The sequence below is a fragment of the Lygodium microphyllum genome, chromosome 15 (genome assembly GCF_053477565.2).
Source record: "Lygodium microphyllum isolate KBCC chromosome 15, Lygodium_microphyllum_v1.1.10, whole genome shotgun sequence".
NCBI classification, from domain to species: Eukaryota; Viridiplantae; Streptophyta; class Polypodiopsida; order Schizaeales; family Lygodiaceae; genus Lygodium; species Lygodium microphyllum.
In genome coordinates, this window is record NC_141149.1 from 27,930,691 (window position 1) to 27,954,846 (window position 24,156).

The 24,156-nt window shown below is 43.9% G+C and overlaps 1 protein-coding gene across 3 annotated transcripts in view; it reads right to left on the reverse strand.

Moving 5' to 3' along the window:
- Nucleotides 1-23,836, reverse strand: part of LOC148024375 (oligouridylate-binding protein 1-like) — a 141,955-nt gene extending 118,119 nt beyond the window's left edge. Inside the window, exon 1 of one of the 3 annotated variants that reach the window (XM_087694007.1) lies at nucleotides 23,460-23,833. In XM_087694007.1, the coding sequence (XP_087550133.1) occupies nucleotides 23,460-23,687 (228 nt within the window). In that variant the 5' untranslated portion in view covers nucleotides 23,688-23,833. Of the gene's footprint in view, nucleotides 1-23,459 lie in introns of all 3 variants that reach the window. The other 2 variants (XM_087694006.1, XM_087694008.1) reach the window with 2 other exon arrangements.
- Between the last annotated feature and the right edge of the window lie 320 nt (nucleotides 23,837-24,156).

The following is a 24,156-nucleotide window of genomic DNA, read 5'->3' on the forward strand; positions in this document are numbered from 1 at the left end:
ACCGAAGAGGCAAATGGGCAAGGAGAGCCTTGAATGCAAGGTTTTTTTTTTTTTGGGGGGGGGGGAGAGAGAGAGAGAGAGAGAGACTCTCCCCAAAACCTTGCATCCCTGCCCCAATACCCACCCTCCCCAGCAGCACTCACCCCTGCCCTATCCCAGCACCAGCCCTACCCTCTGCACACCCCTGTCCTGTCCTTCTCCTGCCCTGCCCTGCATCCCCCACCCCTGACCCCTGACCTCTGTCATGCCTCCCGCCCCCACCCTTTGTCCTCCAACCCTCTACCAAACTTCTGTCCTGCCTTCAGTCCCCCACCCCAGGTGCCTCCCACCCCCACCCCCACCGTCTGCCCTGCTCCCTGCCCCACCCTCTGCTACCCCACCCCTCCCTCACCTTCAGCTCCATCCCTCTCTCCCACCCCCACCCCCGGCACTCACACCCCACCTTCTGCCAGCCTTCAGTCCTACTACAGCCCTCGCCTTCAGCGTTCCCACTTAGCCCCTGGCTTCAGCATTCCCGGCCTGTCCCAGCTCCACCCTGGCCCGGACCACCTGGATCTGAAAAAATATCTCTACACGCTTAAACCAGAGTTAAACCGAGGCTGGCACCAGCAAATAGATGGCAGCTTGGATGCAAGTTGGACACACTAGAGAAAGCCATGAAACAATACCAAAAAAAGCCCCTGGACAACAGCATCAACCAAGTGCAATGTGGCCTACTCGACAAGATCACAAAACTCAAGAACGAGGCCAAAGAGTGGAGGAATGAGAAGGCAGCCATGTTAATGGAAATCCAACAACTAAAAGTGGAAATTGTGCACTGAAGAGCACTGGACAAGAGGAAGGGGAGATCCAAGAAGACACAGTCACGGCCATAAAGGAGGAAATCTCCAAGGCAGTGGACATTAAGCTTGAAGCCAGCCACGTGACAAGGGTGGGTAGAGGTAGTGAAGAAGAACATAAAAAAGGATGTAGAGAAAGACAATCAAAAAGGAGCAGGTGCACATCAAGAAAGCCACACTCAAAGAAGAGAGAATGAGACAATTGAGGCAACTAAATGTAAGGGTACATGGCATACCCAACAAAGAGGGCTCATCACCCACGAAGCATGGTAGGAATCTGTGCATACGCCTCAGATACAAAGAGGAAGATGCACTTCCCTTTACCAAAGCTAGAGAATTAGGAAAGAACTGCAAAGCACACTCATCTTGAGGTTTTGAGATGAGATGGAGAGGATGACCTGTCAGAAGTGGAGCAGCGGTGGAAGCATAAACATGTGCTGATATAAACTGCTGAAATACAAGACAAAAAGAGAAAAGAAAGAACACGATACAGATGAGAACTCAGATGTATGCACGGGAAATGGAATCCATATATCTGAACACGAGACAGTCGCATACAACAGTGAGTCACTGGCTGCGTGGGCACTGGCACTGGCTCCTCTCTCCACAGAGTCTGCAGATGGTGAAATGAAGTGACTGACTGAGGAGGAGCCACTGAGTATAAATAGGCTGAAAAAGTGGGGAGCAATAATGCTAGTCGGACAGCATTTAATGCTGGCCGACTGGAGCATAAAATGCCCCAATGACATAAAATGCCATACCAGAAAAATACCTAAAATACCTAATAAAAATGCCCAGCCCAGATCAAGCTCAGACTCACACATGAGCTGACAAATACTCTGCTAACACCCTCTCTCAGATCATGAGTGATCCGATACAATACAATAGTACAATGAAAAGGGATCAGAAACTATACAACATAGAACCAGCAAGTAGAACCATGGATACCCAAGCAGTGGGTGATCAAGCCACCACCAAGGTGCCTCGGAGAGAACCTGATGTCGATGTCGATCGTACCAAACACTTGAAAATAGAGAAGATCATAGCATGTCCCTGTGTCCATCACCAATGTCTCGCAGTAGCATACAAGACCATCCTGTCAAAAATGCCCCTGAACATAGGTGACCATGGATTCCCCGCCTTTGGCCAGACCACCAAAGTGTCCCCTCATGTGAGCTCCAGACGAAAGCCTCCCGCTCTCTATCAGATAACCAGCTCAGCATGAACCTGGATGTCAATCCCAGCTCCAGGATTTGATTCCGCCAGACTGAAATCGATGCGTCAGGGACGTCCCTCTCTGGAACCTGTGCACCTGTATAAAAGTATAGATGAGGCGCGGCTGCCCCATCTGAACACCCGCTCACACTCCCTCTCTGGCACAAGAGAGTCGTGAGGGATGACCTCATCACCACCACTAGAAAGCAGCTGAGGAAGGGGCCACCAAGCCCTTCCCACGATCCAAAGAAAAGGATCCCTTCCGCGCCTTGGACTTCACCTTGGTCGGAGGATCGGAGTCGGAGTCTGATGAAGGAGAGGACTCATCGGTAGAGTCAGCATCCCGCTTCGTCGTCTGCTCCTTCTTCCTGGAAGCCGCTAACTTCTTGCAATCCTTCCGCAAATGTCCCTTCTTGCCACAGTGGTAACACTGGGCCTTCGACTTCTTCTTCCCGTCACCCCTCTCTGAAGCTACATAAGCCTCACCTCCATAATGTGCCGGAAGCAGCCCCTGTAATCTCAAGGATGTCTCATGCTCAAGAAGCATCGAGGTCATATGTAACTTATCATCAGTGGAAGTGCACGGAGGAGCCATATGGAGAGGATAAGAAGAGAAGTAGAGAAGAGATGGAATTTAGAGAGGAAACACAGCCAAAACACAAGCACAGACTACAAAAAATGAGAGTTCACATGCAAGATAACCCAAAATCGGATCAATAGAAGACAAAATCTGCTGCAGAAAGTCAAAAAATCAGTCAAAAACTGCCAAAAACAGCAAAAACGGCCTGAAGGAACAGTCACCCAGCCACGAGAGATGCTGAATCAGCAAAACGCAGGCTGTAAACTGGAGAAAAACAGGTAGAAAACTGTCACCAGCAGCTGCAGATGAAAAACGCAGGCAGCAGAGGGTGCGTAGGCAGCAGAGGGTGCGGAGGCAGCAGGCGATGGCAAAACTGCAAAAAACGCAGGCTGAAAACAGCCCCAAAACAGGTCGGCTGGCTGCGACAGCAGTCGTCTGATCAGCAGGGGTTCAAAACAGTCCTGAAATCAGCAAGAAAACACAGCAGAAACACAAATCCTGAAAACTGATACCATGTCAGAAGTGGAGCAGCGGTGGAAGCATAAACATGTGCTGAAATAAACTGCTGAAACACAAGACAAAAAGAGAAAAGAAAGAACACGATACAGATGAGAACTCAGATGTATGCACGGGAAATGGAATCCATATATCTGAACACGAGACAGTCGCATACAACAGTGAGTCACTGGCTGCGTGGGCACTGGCACTGGCTCCTCTCTCCACAGAGTCTGCAGATGGTGAAATGAAGTGACTGACTGAGGAGGAGCCACTGAGTATAAATAGGCTGAAAAAGTGGGGAGCAATAATGCTGGTCGGACAGCATTTAATGCTGGCCGACTGGTGCATAAAATGCCCCAATGACATAAAATGCCATACCAGAAAAATACCTAAAATACCTAATAAAAATGCCATGCCCAGATCAAGCTCAGACTCACACATGAGCTGACAAATACTCTGCTAACATGACCTTGATGAAGAAAAAGGCCGTATTAAGTGGACTCCCAAGGGATCCGATCTATTTGGATGATGACCTTGCCAAGATGCAGGTGGAGCATAGGTTTGCGAGTATGCCCAAACTAATCAAAGCCAAGAAAGAGGGAAAGAAGGCAATGTATAGAGATGGCCAAGTCGTCATTGATGGCAAGGCAGTTGAATAGGGACACGCAACCTACGAGACAAACACATCAAAGATATAGATGACTATGGAACAATAAAGGCTCACCGTGGACGCCCAAGGAGGATGGAGGTGACGGAGAACCATGAGATCAATCTAGTCATGGACACACATCAGAGTCCCAAAAAGGGGCTGCCTAGGGTACAAGGATATGCTTGGGAGTCCACACACAGAAGCTGCACGAGACATCAAGGCACCAAGCAAGGATCGGGAGAGGTGGTGTTGATCACATAGGAGCTCCAAGATAGAGTCTCCATCGCAGCTTGAGACCCTAATGTAGGATACATGTGGATCAAAGTGGAGATCTCTCATGACCGGATGCTATACATTGCCCTCTACTACTTTCCCTTGCAGGGGTCAAGATATGCCACCGGAGAACCCTAGGAGTGAGAGAGAGAGAGAGAGTCCCCTTTCACAAATCTCACAAATGCATAGTTACCTGGAACGGGGAACGAGAACGGGAACGGAACCCCCTAGAACGGGGGGAACATCCAAGGTCGGGAAACGGGAACGGTGTCACAACTCTATAGAAACAGAATTTGTATCCTTTTTCATTAATTTATCTATATAATGATTTATTAAATTTATTTCCTTTGCACTAATTAGATATAAAGAAAAGTGCATTGGAGCTGGCCACTGATGAGTGGTCACAGGTTATGGTGGACCCACACGGTGGGTTAGAGAAAAGATAGTTCACACTTCCACCTATATGACCCGATTGGGCGCCTGTGACTAGAACTCACGCATATCAGGGTTAGACTCGCACACAGAAAGGATTGATGCCTTGAAGTGTGGGCTAGATCCACCAGAACAGACAGTTACAATCAACAAGATGGCATGATCATGAAATGCTTGTATAATGTGCATGTGTGGGCTGAAAGCTTGAAATGCACATTTCTTTGCATAGGAAAGTCACATGAAGATTCGGATACCATTTTTGCGATGTACACGGAAAAAGCTTTCATATGATATCCATATTGGGGGGGTCCCTAAATTCTAAGATATCCCTAAATTTTAGGAGGTCCCTAAATTTTAGGAGCCTCGAATTAGCCTAAAAATGCTAGTCCTAAAAAATAGGGATGTCATTCTAAAAATAGTAAGTTCTGTACTCTGACTGTGCTTACTAAATTTGGTTGTTTCTATTCTTGACAGTATTCAACCCAAAAAGGAAGGCCATAAAGAAAAGACAAGTGTCAAGACACTTGTCACACAAGTTTCCAAGTGTCCCACCACTTGTCACATCTCATGACATGTGGCTGGACACTTGTCTTGTGCTACTCCACTTTCCCCTTTTGTACTAGCTCTCCCCTCTCCTATAAATAAGAGCTCGTTTTTCTTCATTGATCATCATTTTTCTTTGCTGTAAACTCATGTACAGCACCCACAGATAGCCAGAAACTGGCCCCATCCATCCCCATCATCATCCCCCACTTCTCCATTATCAAATTCCTCCATATTCCCTCTTCTATCACTGCTATTTTACAAGACAGCAAGCCTGAAAATTCATTACAGCATCTCCTTCTCGAGCTCTTTCTTCCATTTTAGCTACAAGAAGCGAGCCCTATCCATGTACTGCTGATCAACGATGGAGAAAGGCTGATTTTCCCTTTTTCTTCTTTCATACTGTAAAGAAATCAATTCTTATCATTGCATAATAGATAATGCATATGTGTTTGTACATCTTTGCATGATCTTGTGAGAGTGAGAATTACTTCTTCTCACTCTCAGGTTGATTGTAACTGAGCTCTTCCCTAAGAGACTTGGGTTGAGCAGAAATACATTCCTTCGGGGGGGTTGCCCATCTTCAACCCTCAATCTTGTCTCCATTACTTTTACATTTTTATGGCTGTAATTTTGTGAGTAATTTTCATTTTCAGCTTTAAGTGTTCATTCTCTTTTCTATTAAATCTCGAAAACAAGCAAATATCATAATTGTTAAGCATACTACGTTGTTCGGGGCGTTTATAGTGGTATCAGAGCTTTGGCTCGGTCCTCACCCCCAACACTGGTAGTGCTTACAACTATAAGTTTGTTTGTTTTCAGCCCTTGCATTGAGTGCATGAACATTTTTTTTTTTCTTTAGTCTCAATGGATCAATCGAGTGCTATCCTTCAAGCCATTCAAAGTCTTAGAGGAGAATCAGCAAATTCGTGAGCAACTTCTCAAACTAGAAAAAGTTGAGAATCCCAAGGAATTCAAGGAAAGAAGCCCATCTACTTCAAGGAGACAAAGCCATACCAATGAAAGGAGCCAATCAAGAAGTCCAACTACTTCTAAGAGGCAGTCCCATTCTACTTCAAGACAAAGAAAGAGATCGCGTCGAAGCTCATCCTCTTCTTCAAAGTCATCTGGCGCCTATTCTGATGGATCCTCTTCTAGTAATGAAGAGTCACACCCTTCTCGTGGAAGACCTCATCATCGTCAAAGGCGTCGACATTCTTCACCCTCGTCTCCATCTTCATCCCCATCAAGCACTTCATCATCTTCAACCTCAATATCCGAGCATGGACGAAGGCATAAGAATAAGAAGAAGACTAAGTCACTATCTCAACTTGAAAAGAAGATCAAGTTCAGTATGTATGATGGTTCTCGAAATCCTGATCTTCTTCTGAAGTTTATTCGTCAATTTCAAATTTTGTATGGTCGTGACAAGTATAAAGAAAAAGAAAAGATTAAGTTTGCAGCTTTACATTCAACCGACTTAGCCCATACTTGGTGGACGGGGTTGGAATATGATCATGCTGCCCCAAAATCATGGCGGTCCTTTATTCGCCTGATACAAAGCCAATTTCTTCCTGTTCATTTCAAAAGAGATGTAAAAATGGAATGGGATCGGCTTTGGCAAAGGAAAAATGAGTCACTTGGTGACTATACCAAGAGATTTTGGGAGCTACTTTTGAAGGTCCAACATTTCAAGAAGATCAGCAGTTCGGAAAAGCTTAAGAAGTTTCAAGGAGGTTTGCATTTTAAACTTCGTACTGCTCTTAATCATTATCATTGTTCTAGTCTCAGGGAACTCATTGACCATGCTGAGACATGGGAAATGGAGCACAATGGCAACAAATCATTCCAAAAGAATGATAAGAAGAGAGTAGCTGATGATGAGGAGTATTCAGCCCCAAATGAAGGACAAAAACAGTGGCAAAAGCAGCCATCAAATCAAAAGAAGAAAAAACGCTATGCACCTCCTAATGCTCCTCAATTTCGCTCCAATCTATACCCACAAGCAAAGCAATTTTCCGAAGAAGAAAAGCAACGCTTCATGAAAGAAGGGAAGTGCTTTAAATGTGGACAAACAGGCCACATAGCGAAGCAATGTCCAAACAAGGGACAAAGCAAGGTTTCTGACAACAAGCCTAAGTCGCCAGTGAAAATCAATGCTATCAGTGATGTAGTTGCAAACACAACTCACACTCCAGAGACGCGCAAATTATTAAAAGCTTGGGGACAGTTGCAAGGTAAGCAAGCACTATTCTTGATAGATCTTGGGGCGAATGAAAATATCATTTCCTTGCAATTAGCTAAAGAGCTTGGATTAAAGAATGAAGAGATGGACACTCCGGTAGAAGTTCGCCAAGCTTTAAATGTGGATGAAGGTGACACAATGAAGACTGTGATACCCTACATTGGCAAGCTCAAGTTTCAAATTCAAAGCTACAGTGACGAAGATACCTTCTGTATCGGAGACCTTGATGGTTGCGATGTGATTCTTGGCATGCCTTGGAATCATAAAATAGATTCAACCATCTTCTCTCAGAAAAAGAAGGTAGAACTCACCAACAAAAGCAAGAAGTACGAGATCCAAGCTGGAGTTTCTGGAGACACCATACCTATGGTAAGCCATATGCAAGTCTCTAGAGCAATTAAGGATTGTGTTCAATGTTGTCTGCTTTATGTCACTGATGTAAAAGATAATATGAATGCTGAAAACCAAGAGCAACTTCAGCTCTTGGAAAAGTATAAAGATTGTTTTTTGGAAGATCTTCCTTATCAGCTTCCCCCAGAAAGGCCAGAAGACCATCATATTGATATTATCCCGGGCATTTCTCCTCCTAATATAGCACCATACCGTGTGAGCCGTCCTCAACAAGAAGAAATCAGAAAGCAAGTCGAAGACCTACTCAACCGTGGGCTAATTAGGCCAAGTAGCTCACCATTTTGTTCACCGGTTCTTCTTGTTCAAAAGAAAGATGGCACATTCAGGATGTGCATTGATTATCGAGCCCTCAACAAAATCACCGTGAAGAATCGGTTTCCTATTCCTAGAATTGACGACATTTTGGATCGTCTAGGAGGCTCAAAGGTTTTCAGCCGCATTGATTTAAAGAGTGGTTATCATCAAATTAGGGTAATACCACAAGATGTACACAAAACTGCTTTCCGCACTTCATACGGTCTTTATGAATTCTTGGTGGTTCCTTTCGGATTAACCAATGCACCAGCCACCTTTAATCGAATGATGGAGCGCATCTTTAGAGAGCATCGACAATATGTCGGTACTTTCTTTGATGATATTCTTGTCTTTAGCAAGAATGAAGAGGAGCATCATCAACACTTGGAAATTGTTCTACAATTACTACAACAAAATCAACTCTTGGTAAATGGTAAAAAGAGTGAATTTTTCATGCATAAAATAAATTACCTTGGGCATGTCATCTCTTTTGAAGCGATTCAGATGGATCCTGAAAAGATCAGGATAATCCAAGAATGGCCTCATCTTCGTGATGTACATGAGGTGCGATCGTTTCTTGGCTTATGTTCTTATTACCGCCGCTTCATCAAGCATTTTGCACATATGGCTTCTCCACTTCATGACCTTACAAAGAAGAAGATCTCTTTCCAATGGAAGGAAAAAGAGAAGGCAGCCTTCACAAGGCTGAAAACAGCTCTTACTTCTGGACCTGTTCTTATCATTCCAGATCTGGTAAAACCATTTGTGGTGGAAGCAGATGCTTGCGGTGATTGTATTGGTGCAGTGCTAAATCAAGAAGGCCATGCCGTAGCCTTTGAAAGCCGCCGTCTAAATGATGTGGAGAAAAGGTATGACATTTATGAAAAGGAGCTCTTAGCAGTGGTTCATGCTTTAAAGATATGGAAACATTATCTTTTAGGCAATGAATTCCTTATTAAAACCGATCATCAAAGCTTGAAGTATTTCAAGACTCAAAAGCATTTGCAAGAGAAACATGCAAGATGGGAAAATTTCTTGTCTATGTTTCATTTTCAAATTATGTACACTCCAGGGAAACAAAATGTAGTTGCTGATGCACTTTCTAGAGTGCCTCGCATTGCAACTATTACAGTGGCTCATCATGAAGATTTTCAAACGATGAAGAATACTTATGATGAAGATACTGATTTTGCAGCAATTTGGTCAAATTTACAGCAAGGAGGTTCTCATCCAGATTATTCCATCAAAGATGGTTACCTTCTCATGAACAATCGCCTTTGTGTCACTCTTCCTGTTCGACAAAAGGTGCTTAAAGAAAGTCATGAACCCCCTTATGCAGGGCATAGAGGGAGGGCAGCCACTCTAAGTGCAATTGAGCGCTACTTTTATTGACCAACATTACGAAAATATACACATAACTTCATTGAGGCTTGTCTGGTATGCCAAAAATCCAAATATGATAGGCAGAAGATTCCAGGATTGTTGCAACCTCTTCCAGTGCCCAAAGATCTATGGGAATCTATCACAATGGATTTCATCTCAGGTATTCCAAGAACACCTCAAGGTCATGATATGATTTGGGTCATAATTGATAGATTCAGCAAACAATCACATTTTATTCCATGTCATAAAACATTGAAATCCGCACAAGCTGCAAGACTTTTCATTCAACATATCTTCAGATTACATGGTATGCCTTCTGAGATCATTTCAGATAGAGACTCCAAATTCACAAGTAACTTTTGGCGTGCTTTATTTGAGAATTTGGGAACCACTTTAAAGTTCTCCTCAGCTTTTCATCCTCAAACTGACGGCCAAACAGAGGTGATGAATCTCACTCTTTTGGATATGTTGAAAGCTTATGTTAGTGAACATAAGTCACAATGGGAGAAATATCTTCCATTATTGGAGTTTGCTTACAACAATACAGTGCACTCATCCACAGGGAAAGCTCCAAATGAAATAGTATAGGGTAAAGTGATTCCTCCTCCAATTATTCGCACTAAAGATAAGATTTTTGCTGCTGATGAGTTTGCTTCAGATTTAAAAACAACAATGGATCAAGTTCGAGCCACTATCAAAGTTGCGCAAGAGCGACAAAAGAAGCAAGCAGATAAACGAAGAAGACCTTTGGCTTTAGAAAAAGGTCAATATGTCTTGCTAAAGTTTGATAAAAGCAGGCTCAAACAAGGTTCTGGTCAAAATTCATCTTTTCCAAAGCTCTCCAGTAGATACTTTGGACCCTTCAAAGTGATTGAGAAAATAAATGAAGTTTCTTATAGACTTGAGCTTCCTACTCATTGGAAAATACACAATGCTTTTCATGTAAGTTTGCTAAAACCTTACATAGGACCAGAAGGAACCCATTACTGAAGATCCCCCAGAAGTTGAAGAAACAGAGCAACTCTTGGAACCTGAAAAGATTTTGTTTCTCAAGGATCGAACCACGAGAAGTGGCCTTGTGACACGAAAATTCTTGCTAAAATTCAAGAATCTACCCACCACATATGCACAGTGGGTAGATGAAAAATTCATGAAGGATTACCCAAATATTCTACAACAATATCAAGAAGATTTTCAGCTGAGGACAGCTGAATAAAAGCCAGAGGGCTGTCACAACTCTATAGAAACAGAATTTGTATCCTTTTTCATTAATTTATCTATATAATGATTTATTAAATTTATTTCCTTTGCACTAATTAGATATAAAGAAAAGTGCATTGGAGCTGGCCACTGATGAGTGGTCACAGGTTATGGTGGACCCACACGGTGGGTTAGAGAAAAGATAGTTCACACTTCCACCTATATGACCCGATTGGGCGCCTGTGACTAGAACTCACGCATATCAGGGTTAGACTCGCACACAGAAAGGATTGATGCCTTGAAGTGTGGGCTAGATCCACCAGAACAGACAGTTACAATCAACAAGATGGCATGATCATGAAATGCTTGTATAATGTGCATGTGTGGGCTGAAAGCTTGAAATGCACATTTCTTTGCATAGGAAAGTCACATGAAGATTCGGATACCATTTTTGCGATGTACACGGAAAAAGCTTTCATATGATATCCATATTGGGGGGGTCCCTAAATTCTAAGAGATCCCTAAATTTTAGGAGGTCCCTAAATTTTAGGAGCCTCGAATTAGCCTAAAAATGCTAGTCCTAAAAAATAGGGATGTCATTCTAAAAATAGTAAGTTCTGTACTCTGACTGTGCTTACTAAATTTGGTTGTTTCTATTCTTGACAGTATTCAACCCAAAAAGGAAGGCCATAAAGAAGAGACAAGTGTCCCACCACTTGTCACATCTCATGACATGTGGCTGGACACTTGTCTTGTGCTACTCCACTTTCCCCTTTTGTACTAGCTCTCCCCTCTCCTATAAATAAGAGCTCGTTTTTCTTCATTGATCATCATTTTTCTTTGCTGTAAACTCATGTACAGCACCCACAGATAGCCAGAAACTGGCCCCATCCATCCCCATCATCATCCCCCACTTCTCCATTATCAAATTCCTCCATATTCCCTCTTCTATCACTGCTGTTTTACAAGACAGCAAGCCTGAAAATTCATTACAGCACCTCCTTCTCGAGCTCTTTCTTCCATTTTAGCTACAAGAAGCGAGCCCTATCCATGTACTGCTGATCAACGATGGAGAAAGGCTGATTTTCCCTTTTTCTTCTTTCATACTGTAAAGAAATCAATTCTTATCATTGCATAATAGATAATGCATGTGTGTTTGTACATCTTTGCATGATCTTGTGAGAGTGAGAATTACTTCTTCTCACTCTCAGGTTGATTGTAACTGAGCTCTTCCCTAAGGGACTTGGGTTGAGCAGAAATACATTCCTTCGGGGGGGTTGCCCATCTTCAACCCTCAATCTTGTCTCCATTACTTTTACATTTTTATGGCTGTAATTTTGTGAGTAATTTTCATTTTCAGCTTTAAGTGTTCATTCTCTTTTCTATTAAATCTCGAAAACAAGCAAATATCATAATTGTTAAGCATACTACGTTGTTCGGGGCGTTTACAAACGGGGGGAACGGCACATGTCTTAAGTGCCCCGAATATGCCCTGCATGACCCAAATTGCCCCAAAGAATGTCCCTCTAATTGCCCTGATACCCGTCAATGCATGAAATTGACCCAAATGTCCCAAAATTGACTCGATTACCCCCATAGCTCCAAATTGCCTTGAATTGCCCCAATTATCCCAATTTCCCTTGAAATTAGACAATATAAATGGATGAATACCTTGGAATTGAGGATTGGCTAAAATTTGATTCTGATTTGCAAGAGTTCATAATGCATCAAATTTGAACTTTGCATGGACTCCTAATTAGCTTGTGGGTTATCTTGACACTTTGAATCTGTGAGAGTGCGCTGCGGAAGAGGAAATACGAACACGGAGGGGGAGAGAGAGAAAGCAGAAAATAAGGAAGAGAAATCTGCACTGACTGAAATGAATGCTGAATACACTGAAATGGACTGATCAGTCCCTGCACGCAGCCCACAACGTCAGTGAGGGCACCAGATCAGGCTGATGATGATGGCAGCACCACCACGAGGGAGGAGTGTCGGAATCTGCAAGAAGACAAGTGACCAAGTGGGGAGGGGGGCTGCCAATAAATAGGCAACGGACAAACCCTAACCCTAACCCTAAAATGGGTGCAAACCCTAAAAGTGCCCTAAAATGGGCGCCCCACAACAGTGACCAAAAAGTGGCCGGGCAGCCAGTGGCTGCCCACTAAAAGAGGCCAAAAAGAAATACACAACCTAAGACAGCCAGTCAAGAGTGACTAGCCTCCCCCATCATAACACATGACAGACATGTCAGAGCTCCTAATGTCCTCGTCTGACTCAGACTGAGGCTCACAGGCAGGAGATGACAAGGCACGACAAACATGACTGCTAACACCCCCTCTCAAATCCTGGATGTGGCTGAAGGCCGAAGAGGAAATAGAGCCTGGGGCAGCAAGAGGAATGCCAATGTCGATGAAGTCCGTCGATGTAGACTGCCGTTGAAGGAGCTCCTCACGATCCTGGGAATCCCCCTCTAAAACACTAGGGGCCAGGGAATCCACAGCCGCATCACCGAGATCGTCCCCCTCTGAAAGGGATGGGGGGTACGAGGGAACCACCGGAGGAGAGGGTGGGGGATGGGAAGGAACGTGTGGAATAGAAGGTGCACAAGTGGAAACGGGTGTAGCAATAGACTGCTGCGGAGGACCCTGCATCAAAGAAGGGGAATGGAGCCGATAAAGCCCGCTCTCCTGCCAACCTGTAGATAAGACAGCTCCTGTAGAAGAATCCTCAATAACAACGGCATGCTCGGTGAAGATCACTCGTGTGCCAAGCCTCGTAAGACCATAAACTGAGAGGAGGGGAAGGCCCAAATCCGGAACATGTAGGGCCTGTGAAAAGGAGCTCGAAGGTCGGTCGGTAAACAAAGGCAATGTGCCAACACCACTAATAGGCACCGATAAAATGTCACCAACACTGACTGAACCCTCTGATGGACGGAGATCCTGTAACAAATCACCTCGGGGAGTCATATGACTCGAAGCACCACTGTCCACTAACCAAGGCTGCGCAGAAGACACTGCAGCCATGGAAAAAGGATCCTCCTCCAAAGCATGGATATGAAGGAACACTGACTCATGGGTAACAGCTGGTGTAGAGGTAGAAGAACGCTCCGATGTAGATCCATCCTTCGCTCCCGGACGAAGGTGAGGGTACTTCTTCCAGCATTTCTCCTCGGGATGTGTCCCTTTCCCACAGTGTGGGCACTTCGGTCTCTCTGAATCTGAGTCAGAGCCTGAAGAACTGTCCTTCTTCTTAGCCTTTGACGTCGTCTTCTTCTTCTGTCCTCCCGAACCTGCAACAAAGGCTCTAGTGGAGTCGGATCCACTAGCACTGACCTCTCTGAGTCGCTCGTCATGCTCCAAGACAAGCGGGGATAGCTCCTCCCATAGAAGCTTCTCACGGGTCCTCGATGTAAGAAGGCTGGTGTAGAAGACATCAAACCGAGGCGATGGCAGCTGAGTCAAAAGAATCATAGCCATGTCTTCAGAAGATATCGTCCGACCGAGGGATGCAAGCTCATCCCTCATATCCTGTAATCTGTTGATGTGGTCCTTCAGGGAAGGACTATCATCAATAGCGAGCATCCACAACTTCTTTTCGAGAGATATCCGGTGGGCAAACGTCTTCTGATGGTAGAGAGACGCGAGCTTTCTCCACACGTCTGCTGCAGTCTTCAACCTGTGAACATGAACAAGGACAGAATCCTGCAAACTCAGAAAGAGGAAAGATCTGGCTCTAGAATTAAGCCGATCCCATAAGGTTGCACGATCCATAGATGTCCCATCTGCGGGATCCACCTTAGGCCGGGGAATAGGAACAGAAACAAGCTCCCAAAGATCGAAGGAGTCCAAGATACACTCCACCTTGCAGGACCATAGAGAAAAGTTGGAGCCATCCAACCGGTCCTCTTTGGGCAGCTGAGGAAGTACGGGTACCTATACAGGGGGTACCAAAGGCTGCATCTTCGGCCCACTAGAAGGGGCTCGCCGAGATACATGAATAGAAGGGGGACGGGAAAGAGGAATAGACTCCGAACAACGGTCCTCGTGATAGAAATACCTCCGTTCAGATGAGTGTCGAGACAAAAGCTCGTCATCTGAGTCATCAAAGCCCGTAAACTGATGAGAAGACATCTTCGAAATCTGCAAACACCAAAACACAACAAGGGAAGGTTGCCGGTGCCGAAACACAAACACCAGAAGCTCCTGAGCTGGCCGCCTTGCACAGAACGCAAGGATGATGTCAAACGCAAATGCTAACGATGCAATCGCCACAGAAAAACAGCCTCCTGCCTCAAAACGCAGCCTGGGAATAGATCGCCAGCAAGAAAAGAGCTGCCGGACGATGGAACAACAGCCAGAACAGCAAGGCGCAGGCTGGAAGAGTGTCGCCCAGCTGGAGAAGGGCTGCCCAGGCTGAAAACGCAAGCAGGAAGAGGTGGGTGATGACGTGGCAGCCACTGGAGAAGGCGCCAGCAGCAAACGCAAATATGGGACACCAAAACAGGCCGCCTTGATCAAGGAGATGGTGCAGAAGGTGACGCCTCAGCTGTTGGAGACGTCTTGACCAGCAAACGCAAAGTTGTGGGTGTTCTCCCGCGTAAACTCAGCTCCGTGTACTCTCCTTCGGCTCTGATACCATGTGAGAGTGCGCTGCGGAAGAGGAAATACGAACACGGAGGGGGAGAGAGAGAAAGCAGAAAATAAGGAAGAGAAATCTGCACTGACTGAAATGAATGCTGAATACACTGAAATGGACTGATCAGTCCCTGCACGCAACCCACAGCGTCAGTGAGGACACCAGATCAGGCTGATGACGATGGCAGCACCACCACGAGGGAGAAGGAGTGTCGGAATCTGCAAGAAGACAAGTGACCAAGTGGGGAGGGGGGCTGCCAATAAATAGGCAACGGACAAACCCTAACCCTAACCCTAAAATGGGCGCAAACCCTAAAATGGGCGCAAACCCTAAAAGTGCCCTAAAATGGACGCCCCACAACAGTGACCGAAAAGTGGCCGGGCAGCTAGTGGCTGCCCACTAAAAGAGGCCAAAAAGAAATACACAACCTAAGACAGCCAGTCAAGAGTGACTAGCCTCCCCCATCATAACACATGACAGACATGTCAGAGCTCCTAATGTCCTCGTCTGACTCAGACTGAGGCTCACAGGAAGGAGATGACAAGGCATGACAAACATGACTGCTAACAGAATCTTCAACCCGAGAGAGAGAGAGAGAGAGAGATTAGTGCGTGCACATTAGGCAATGGAGATGGGTGAATATGTGGTAGAAAGACTGTGACCCAAGCAAAAAAAACAAAGCGGGAAAAAATATCAATTTTCAGTCAACAGGCCTGCAACGGCCGTTCCAAACAGGAAACGGCAGGGAACGGTAGGGAACGGCAGGGGGAACGACAAGGAATGTTCCCTGGCCGTTTCACCTCCTTGGAGGGTTTGGAGCGCGTTAGGCCGTTCCTAAAGGCCAGAACGGTCGTTCCCTGTTTCTATGCTCAAATGAGATTGTACACTACTCTGGACTAGAAGAGATTCTCATGTAGGAGACCTTAACGCCACAACGGAGAGCAAATAGTGTGACGCATATGACTTTGAGAATCCAAGGCACCTACAAGTGATGGATGTAGAGGAGGCAAGCATAGACAAGGTATCAGCTAATAAGGGGAGATAATACTCATTATGGCCAGACCTAGGGTCACGACACCATCTCCTAATCTACAATGGGATGAGAGTGGCCTAGATCCAAAGCATTGACTTGGTTCCAGCCCACTAGCTCCACCATGGTGGATAATCATAGTTACCAGGAACGGGGAACGGGAACGGAAACGGGACCCCCCCCGGAACGGGGGAAACGCCTAAAGTTAGGGAACGGGAACGGAGGGAACGTCATATATATATAAATATATATACACAGAGAGAGAGAGAGAGAGAGAGAGAGAGAGAGAGAGAGAGAGCTCATAGATTAAGTTAGTTGGAAGATTGAAAATTAGTTTATCTAGTAGTATGGTGGAAGTGAGAAGGGTGGCATGATATGCTAGGTACAATATGGGACAACTAGATTATGGGTAGTAGTATGGTAGGCATTGAAAAGGTCATGTTCGATGTGCCAATTTAGTGACCTAATGGATCACGCCCACTCACTCACTCAGGCGGGCAGGAGAGGCATGAGCCTACCGGTAGGGCCTAGGCGAGGCAGGCGGGAGCAAGCGGGCGAGGGAGACGGAGCAGGCGACAGAGGTGGGAGCTGGCGGGAGCATGCGGGTTCCAAGGAACAGCCGTTCCAAACAGGGAACGGCTGTTGGAACGGCCCGAAACGGTGCAGAACAGGCAAGAACAGGGCTGGGAACGGGCAGGAACGTTCCATGGGGGTTTCGCTGGTAGACACAGGTGGGAACGCGTTAATCCGTTCCTAAGGCCCGGAACGGGCGTTCCCTGTTTCTATGTGGATAATATACTAGGTTTCATTGAGATGATAGAACTAATTAGATCCTTCACCATCCCCCCTTGCCAAATTGGAATTGATGATACCTGTTTATCCCTCACCATATCCACCTCCCCATGCCCACAAGTGCTAGCTCCAACCCACCACTTTCTATTTCACCCACAAGCTAGCTGATATATATACACATTACACCTATGATGGGCTGACCCAGTTTGAACATACTGCCTCCCTAGGCATGCTCACCTTCTAGCTCACCTCCATTCAACACTCAGCCACTCTACAAAGCTTCCCATACTCCACATATACTCGCAAACTCACAAGGCCTAAGATGATGCCCCAAAACAAATGGTAGGATGACAAGTGGCAGGTGAAACATTCCCCTAGGATCAAGCTTGTACACGAGACTTGACGTAAGCCAAACTCAATATAAAAGGAACTACACATCAAACTCACCTCCCAACCGTAGAGCCAAACAGACTTACCCCTTAACCTAGGAGCTAGTAACACTCCGGGTCATGACCAAATTGCAAGGGTTGGTGTCCCATATCACCAACCCACACCATCCCTGTGTACAGATGCATCGATCAACAAGCCAAGAGTCCAAGAGTGGTGATCACACAATGAATGTGCACAATAGAGCCTTCAATCCTCTAAATAGGACTTAGTTGCCCTAACCCCGAAGTGTCCTTAGTGCATTTGCACTAAGTCACTTCGTAACCACCGTGATCAATGCTATTAGCACCTAATCAAATGTCTAGGGATGTAACACTTCCCCTCGTATAAATGATTACAATCGAGTGGGCAAAACGACTCTTCAATGAATGTACCGACTCCTAAGTAGCATCCACCTCCGAGCGATTTTTTCACTTGACCAAATACTCAGGACAAACGATCAAATAGGATCATTGAGTCCTAAGATCAAGAGCCAATTCAAGTTCAAGTGGAACATAAAGTTATTCTTTCAAACGACTCACATGGAAACACATGGTATACTCGGGTTTTCAAATGTAAATCCAAATCATAGAATACACCACTTATCTTCTTGGTAATCTGAAAACTACCACAATACCTTGAAGATGATTTACAGCACCTACCAGAGTTCATTCATTCGATGTGCCCGTCAGTTTCAGGAGAGGATGATATGAACAATCGAGTTTTCAGTTTTTGAAAAACTGTTTGCTAAAAATAGCCCGTGAACTTAGAATCCCAATCACTAGCTATTTCATCATGCAAACCATAAAGTCTATAGTGATATTCAATAAAGAGACCGACTAACTTGTGGTTTTCACATTCATCTTTGTAGGAATAAATCAAGCCATTTTCATCAATCGATTGACCACAATTCTAACTGAGTCATGACATCTATTCATATGGGGCAATCCTACTACAAAATCCACAGAAATGTTACTTCATTTTCTATCGAGAATTTATAAAGGATACAACATCCCCGCCCTTTTTGCAATTCAACTTTATTAAGCTAACATTGCAGTCACTCACGCACATAGGACTCAACCATAGTCTTCATATGTGGCCAATAAAGTAGCGAGTGACCAAGGCCTATGTCTAATGTATCCCAAGGTATCCAATACTCGAAGCATCGTGATGCTTCTATAAAATTTTATTGCGAATAGCTTGATCATCGAGCACACATACTTTGTCTTGTTTAAAAAGTAATCCATTATAAATGAAATATTTTTTCATTATCTTACTCTCAATAGCCAACTTTCGGAGGTCTGGACCACCAAAGCTTCCCGAGCTACTAGATCCATCTTGAACTAGTCGCCAGATCCTACCAAAGTGAAGATTGTTTTAGCAACACCCTTTAAGAGAAAGATAGAAATCAATCTAAATTTCAGAGAATAATAAGGCATTGACTTTAGGAATTCGACTAAGAGCATCGGCAATCATATTAGTTGTGCCCTTCCTATAGCAAGTTTCGAAGTCACTTTTATATAAGCTCTACCCATCTTGCCTTGTGGCCACAGAGATCGGACTAATCACATAGATATTTTAGTGAATGGTACTCAAGGGTCCAAATAGTGAATTGGGCATCGTATAAATAATGACGTCATACTTTAAGTGCATGGATGACCGTCAATAATTCCTCCTCTTGGATGATATAACATGTTTGGGCATTGGTAAGCTTACAACTCTCAATTGCCATAGGTAGGACATCCTGATTAAGGATAGTACCTAAAGCATAGTCACTCATATCCGTATAAACCTCAAAAGGTTTATTCGAATTGATAATCTGCAACTTCAATTCAATGGTTATGAGCCATTTCAATATTTGAAACATTAATTGAGCTCACTAGTTCAAACAACCAACAAACTAACATGCTTTTTCTTGCCTCAGATAACCTTAAGCAAGTATATCAAGGATTCAATAATATAAGCATAGTCTTTTATCGATTTTCAAAAAAACCTAGTAAAACTTAAAAAAGATTTTACTTACTTTATGGTCCCCACAAAAGACCACTCAAATACTACTCGTACCTTCTCGAAAAATCCGAATGCCATCAATCAAGATTACATAACCAAGATATAACAACTCTATACAAAAAAATTCACACTTAGATAGTTTAGTAAATAATTACTCTCATCCTAAAAGACATAAGACTGCGTAAATGTTTCATATGTTCCTCCAACGACTTACTATAAGCAAGAATGTCGTCAAGGAAAACAATTATCTACTTTTCAAGATACAAATGAAATAAATCATTCATCATCTACTGGAAAGTTATGGAAGCATTGTTTAATCCAAAAGGCATTGACTTCAAGAATTCGACCAAAAGCATCGACAATTACATTAGTTGTGCTCTTTCTATAGCAAGTTTCAAAGTCAAACTTTTGCATAAGCTCTGCCCATCTCGCCTTGCAACCACGAATATCGAACTGATCACATTGATATTTTAGTGAATGATGGTTGATCCAAGTAATAAATCATGTATCATACAAATAACACCATACTTTAAGTGCATAAATGATCGCCAATAATTTCTCATCTTGGGTGGTATAACATGTTTGGGCATCAATGAGCTTAGAGCTCTCAAATGCAATAGGTCGGCCATCCTGATACATGACAACACCTAAAGCATAGTCACTCACATCTGTATAAACCTCAAAAGGTTTATTCAAATCAATAATCTCCAACATCGGTATAGTGATTACGGCTCATTTCAATGGTTACCTAGATTTGAGAGGAGGTGTTAGTCTACTTTATTTAATCAATCTATCATCTCCTGGTTGTGAGTCCTAGTCAAAGTATGACAGGGATATTTTAAAACTCTTAACTATGTCCTTCTTCCTAGTTTTGGTATGTTTATCAATTATGTTCCCCTTCCGGATGATTTCTAGTTCCCCCAAGGTAACTATATTTTGTTTCCAACTACCAAATTGGCGCGTCAACATTTTCACATTACTTTATTACTACAAACTGCATTAGATGCAGTCAACAAAATCAAGTTGGCCAATTTGGCTGATTATCACTATATATAGTTGATCACTTGACTAGAGCACACATTTACTTTTCTATCTTGCAAGTTCTCCGTCAGCTGGTTGTAGTCTTTTCCATCTCCCTCGTGGACAACAAACCGCACTCTGTGTTTCCATCTCTATCACCATCGAACATAGTATCATCATTATTCAACCTAATCCGATGGCCTCACTAACACCTTGGCCTACGTATAGGGACTGAATAGTCCTCATTGTATTCAATCTTCGTCTTTGTTCACTGTAGATCATTCTTCTCTTCTTGCTTTCTCTTCTTCTCTCTTTTTCTCTCTATGTTCGTGATTCTCTTTCGTTGCGCACACTTACATAAGAATTTGTCCATGCATTGGATGCACATGGGTAAGACCATTTGAAATAGAAATCATATGGCAAAAAGTGCCACTATCCACAATCCATTTATGAAGTTAGGGGAGCCATCATCGTGTGCATCAAAGGCCACTAAAAAAGCATCATCAATCACCTCCAACTTGAGGAAAAAATAATCGTCGCTTCTTTGTCCTTTGTAGTTTTCTTCTTCTTAGTATCCTTCTTGTCTTTGTCAAGGCAATCCTTCTTTCAATGACTTGTCTTGCCACAAATGTAACAAGTAGACTCCTTAGCTTTATCTTATTTGGTGTTCTCATCTTTTCTTCTTCTTCTTCTTCTTCTTTTTCTTCTTATTTCCCTTCTATTGAGAAAACTCTCTTGTCAATGCCTCCAACTTAGAAGCGCTCCAACCTTTAAGTTGTTTCTCCTAATCCAAGTCAATCAGAACCAACTTCTATCACAGTAGAATGCACTAAATCGGAGCTATTACTACAAAAGAAGAGTCATCACCATGTCCGCTAAGATAATCACCTTCCTTCTGTTCTAGACCCGCATTCGTAATTGCCAAAGCTTATTGACATGCTTCTACATGGAAGCAAACCTAGACAAGTTAAACACCTACATTTGCACCTCCATAGATACCCACTTCAGCACAATCATCTGATTATAGAACTAATCCAATTGCAACAATATCTCCCGAGCAACAATCAAATACTCAATGGGGGCTATCGCGGCCACAGTGCAAGAGAGAAATTTAAACAATCGGATATCACAAGCTATAGGATGGTCTACGGCCTCAATCATGAGCTCTACCAAATCATAGGATTCTAAGATGGCAAGCATCATCGTCCACCAGATTCGGTAATTCTCCCCATCAAGCTTTTGATTTGTAGGAAGAGCCACTAACATGGGGACCTTACGATCCATAATAGCTTGAAACTCCACATTGATCCTAGAAGACATTGTCACCTAAGTAGCTTATACAAAAGCAAGGGTACCCCCCTCTCACTCTAAAAGGTAGCTTGCTAGGACTTCCTTCACTCGTCTGAAACCTACTTACCACCACTGAAGGCGATGAAAACTCAAAATCTGCAATAAAAGGGTGAAAATGCAGCCTTTTCTCCTTCATGAATAGCAAAAACTTACAAAAAGAACAGCAACTTCGCTACCATATCAGAGTGTAGCGAATATGGAATTGTATGACCGGACTAAAAGAAAATGAACACGGAGAGAAAAGGGAGAGAGAAAGGGACAATGAAACTTAGAAATTTGCAGTGAATGAACATTGAAACGAAGAAGACAAATATGTATAACAAGTTGTCGAATTTATCTCCACCGAACAATCTCTCCCTCCACTTGAAACACAAGTGAAAATGACCAAAGCAACCACCGCAATAAAATAATAAATAAAATGCCGCACAATAAATGTCTATGCCACATGGCATCCTACACTGCATGTGTGGCTTGCTGATTGCCCGAGAATGCTCAAAAGCACCTAATGGCTACGTGAAACTGCCCAACCTATATCGAAATAGTGCATAGCTCTGCCCAAGAGTGCCAATTGTACAATAGTCCACTATCAATGCCCATCCAGGGAATGACCAAGTCTCTAACAACCTCAAGTGCCACTAGGGCTCTTGTATTTAACAATCCTCTTATCAAGATTCCCACTCTGGAACAAGATGATAGAGAAAAACACAACCTCCAATGAAGGAGTCCACCCCTTAACTTCTCCATACTGCCTTTGATCTAGGACTGTCCATGTTCTAAGGTAATAATAATGCAACCATAGGCACTCATTAAGATAAGATGCCCTTGAGCTTAAAACACCAACACTTGCGAAATAAACAATGACCACCCCGTCTCAAACCATGGTGAACGAAACTTCCTTCTACAACTACTATAAAGAAGAAAAAACCAAAAATTTGGAACAAGGATTGAATCCCCACCAAAGCATTCATCATGCGCTTAGTATGTGCAAATTCCTATTCCTAAGATAAGGCTCTACTTAGCTGCATGCTAAAATGCCATCTACTTCATTTGGAAGGTTCATTTCAAATCTTTAGTTGATTGTTACCATATCTCTCAATTCACTCACTTCTTCCACGGGGTTTGGTTTTGAGCATTTTGGACCTTCTAGACTGCTAGAGAGTAGGCCACATTCATCTTTGGTCGATTTTTACCATATCTCACCATTCACTCACTCCCTCCGGGAGGTTTGGTTTTGAGCATTTTGGACCTTCTAGACGGCTAGAGAGTAGCCCACGTTCATCTTTCCTGTTTTTCCAGCTTTCACTTCTCTTAAGATCCCTGAGTGTATCATGAGCAGCACAGGTGCTCTTATGTGCACATTTATGCATATTATGCATACGCACATGCATGCATGTGTGCGCTCGCACGCACACAAAGCACACACGCTGATACACGCAGTATTGTATCGTTGAAGCCCACGAAAAACCTATTTGTGAGGCACTTCTGGTTGCCGTCCTCACTTCGAGGGGCTAAGTGTTTTTACCGGATAGTTGATAGTGCCTTCCTACACAATACCTGAGCCCCCAAGAGTGAAAAGGGAGTCTCAGCAAACATGCCTCGCAGTATGATGTGGAAGGTCAAGAGCTCACGTGGGACGCGGCGGCCGCAAGAAGAGCAGGATGGTACAAAGCGGCCTGCTGCTGGAGCAACGCTTGTTGGATGATGGCGGCTTGTTGGAGCTGCTGCTGCTGCTGCTGCTGGAGGTAGAGCAGATGCTGCTGCTGTTGATGTGGCGGTAATGGCTGATGATAAGGATGCGATGAGGACGCAGTGGTGCTGGAGGAGGCTTGTGACTGCGGCCCTGGTATGGAGAACATGGTGCCCTCCGCAGCAGCTTAACGCCAAGAAGAATGAGAAGGAAGAGGAGGAGGAGAAGGAGAAGCTTCTGGTTCTTTTCTCAGCCCCGAAAGAAGGAGCCTTCACAGCGTCATGTCTCAACTACCAATTCAAACATGAACTGGACCACAAGGCACTCGGCTGGCCACATGAGGGCCCCCTTGAATACTAGTTTTCTAGTTATCACCCTATAGATAGATTAAGGTTTTTCTTCTTATCATGCGAGAGATTTATTACTAGGTGAGAAAATATATTGAGACCAACCCTTCACGGCTCTATTTAACCTGCACAAAGGATATACGTTAACTTGTAATGAAGCAGCCATGTGCAAGTCTAGATTCTAATGAAACCATCTACCCTAAAGGAGAGAGAATAACCCTAAAAGGAGAGAGACTCCTAGTTGCTATGAATCCAAAAGCGCCTAGCATGTTCACCAAGTACTTCCATATT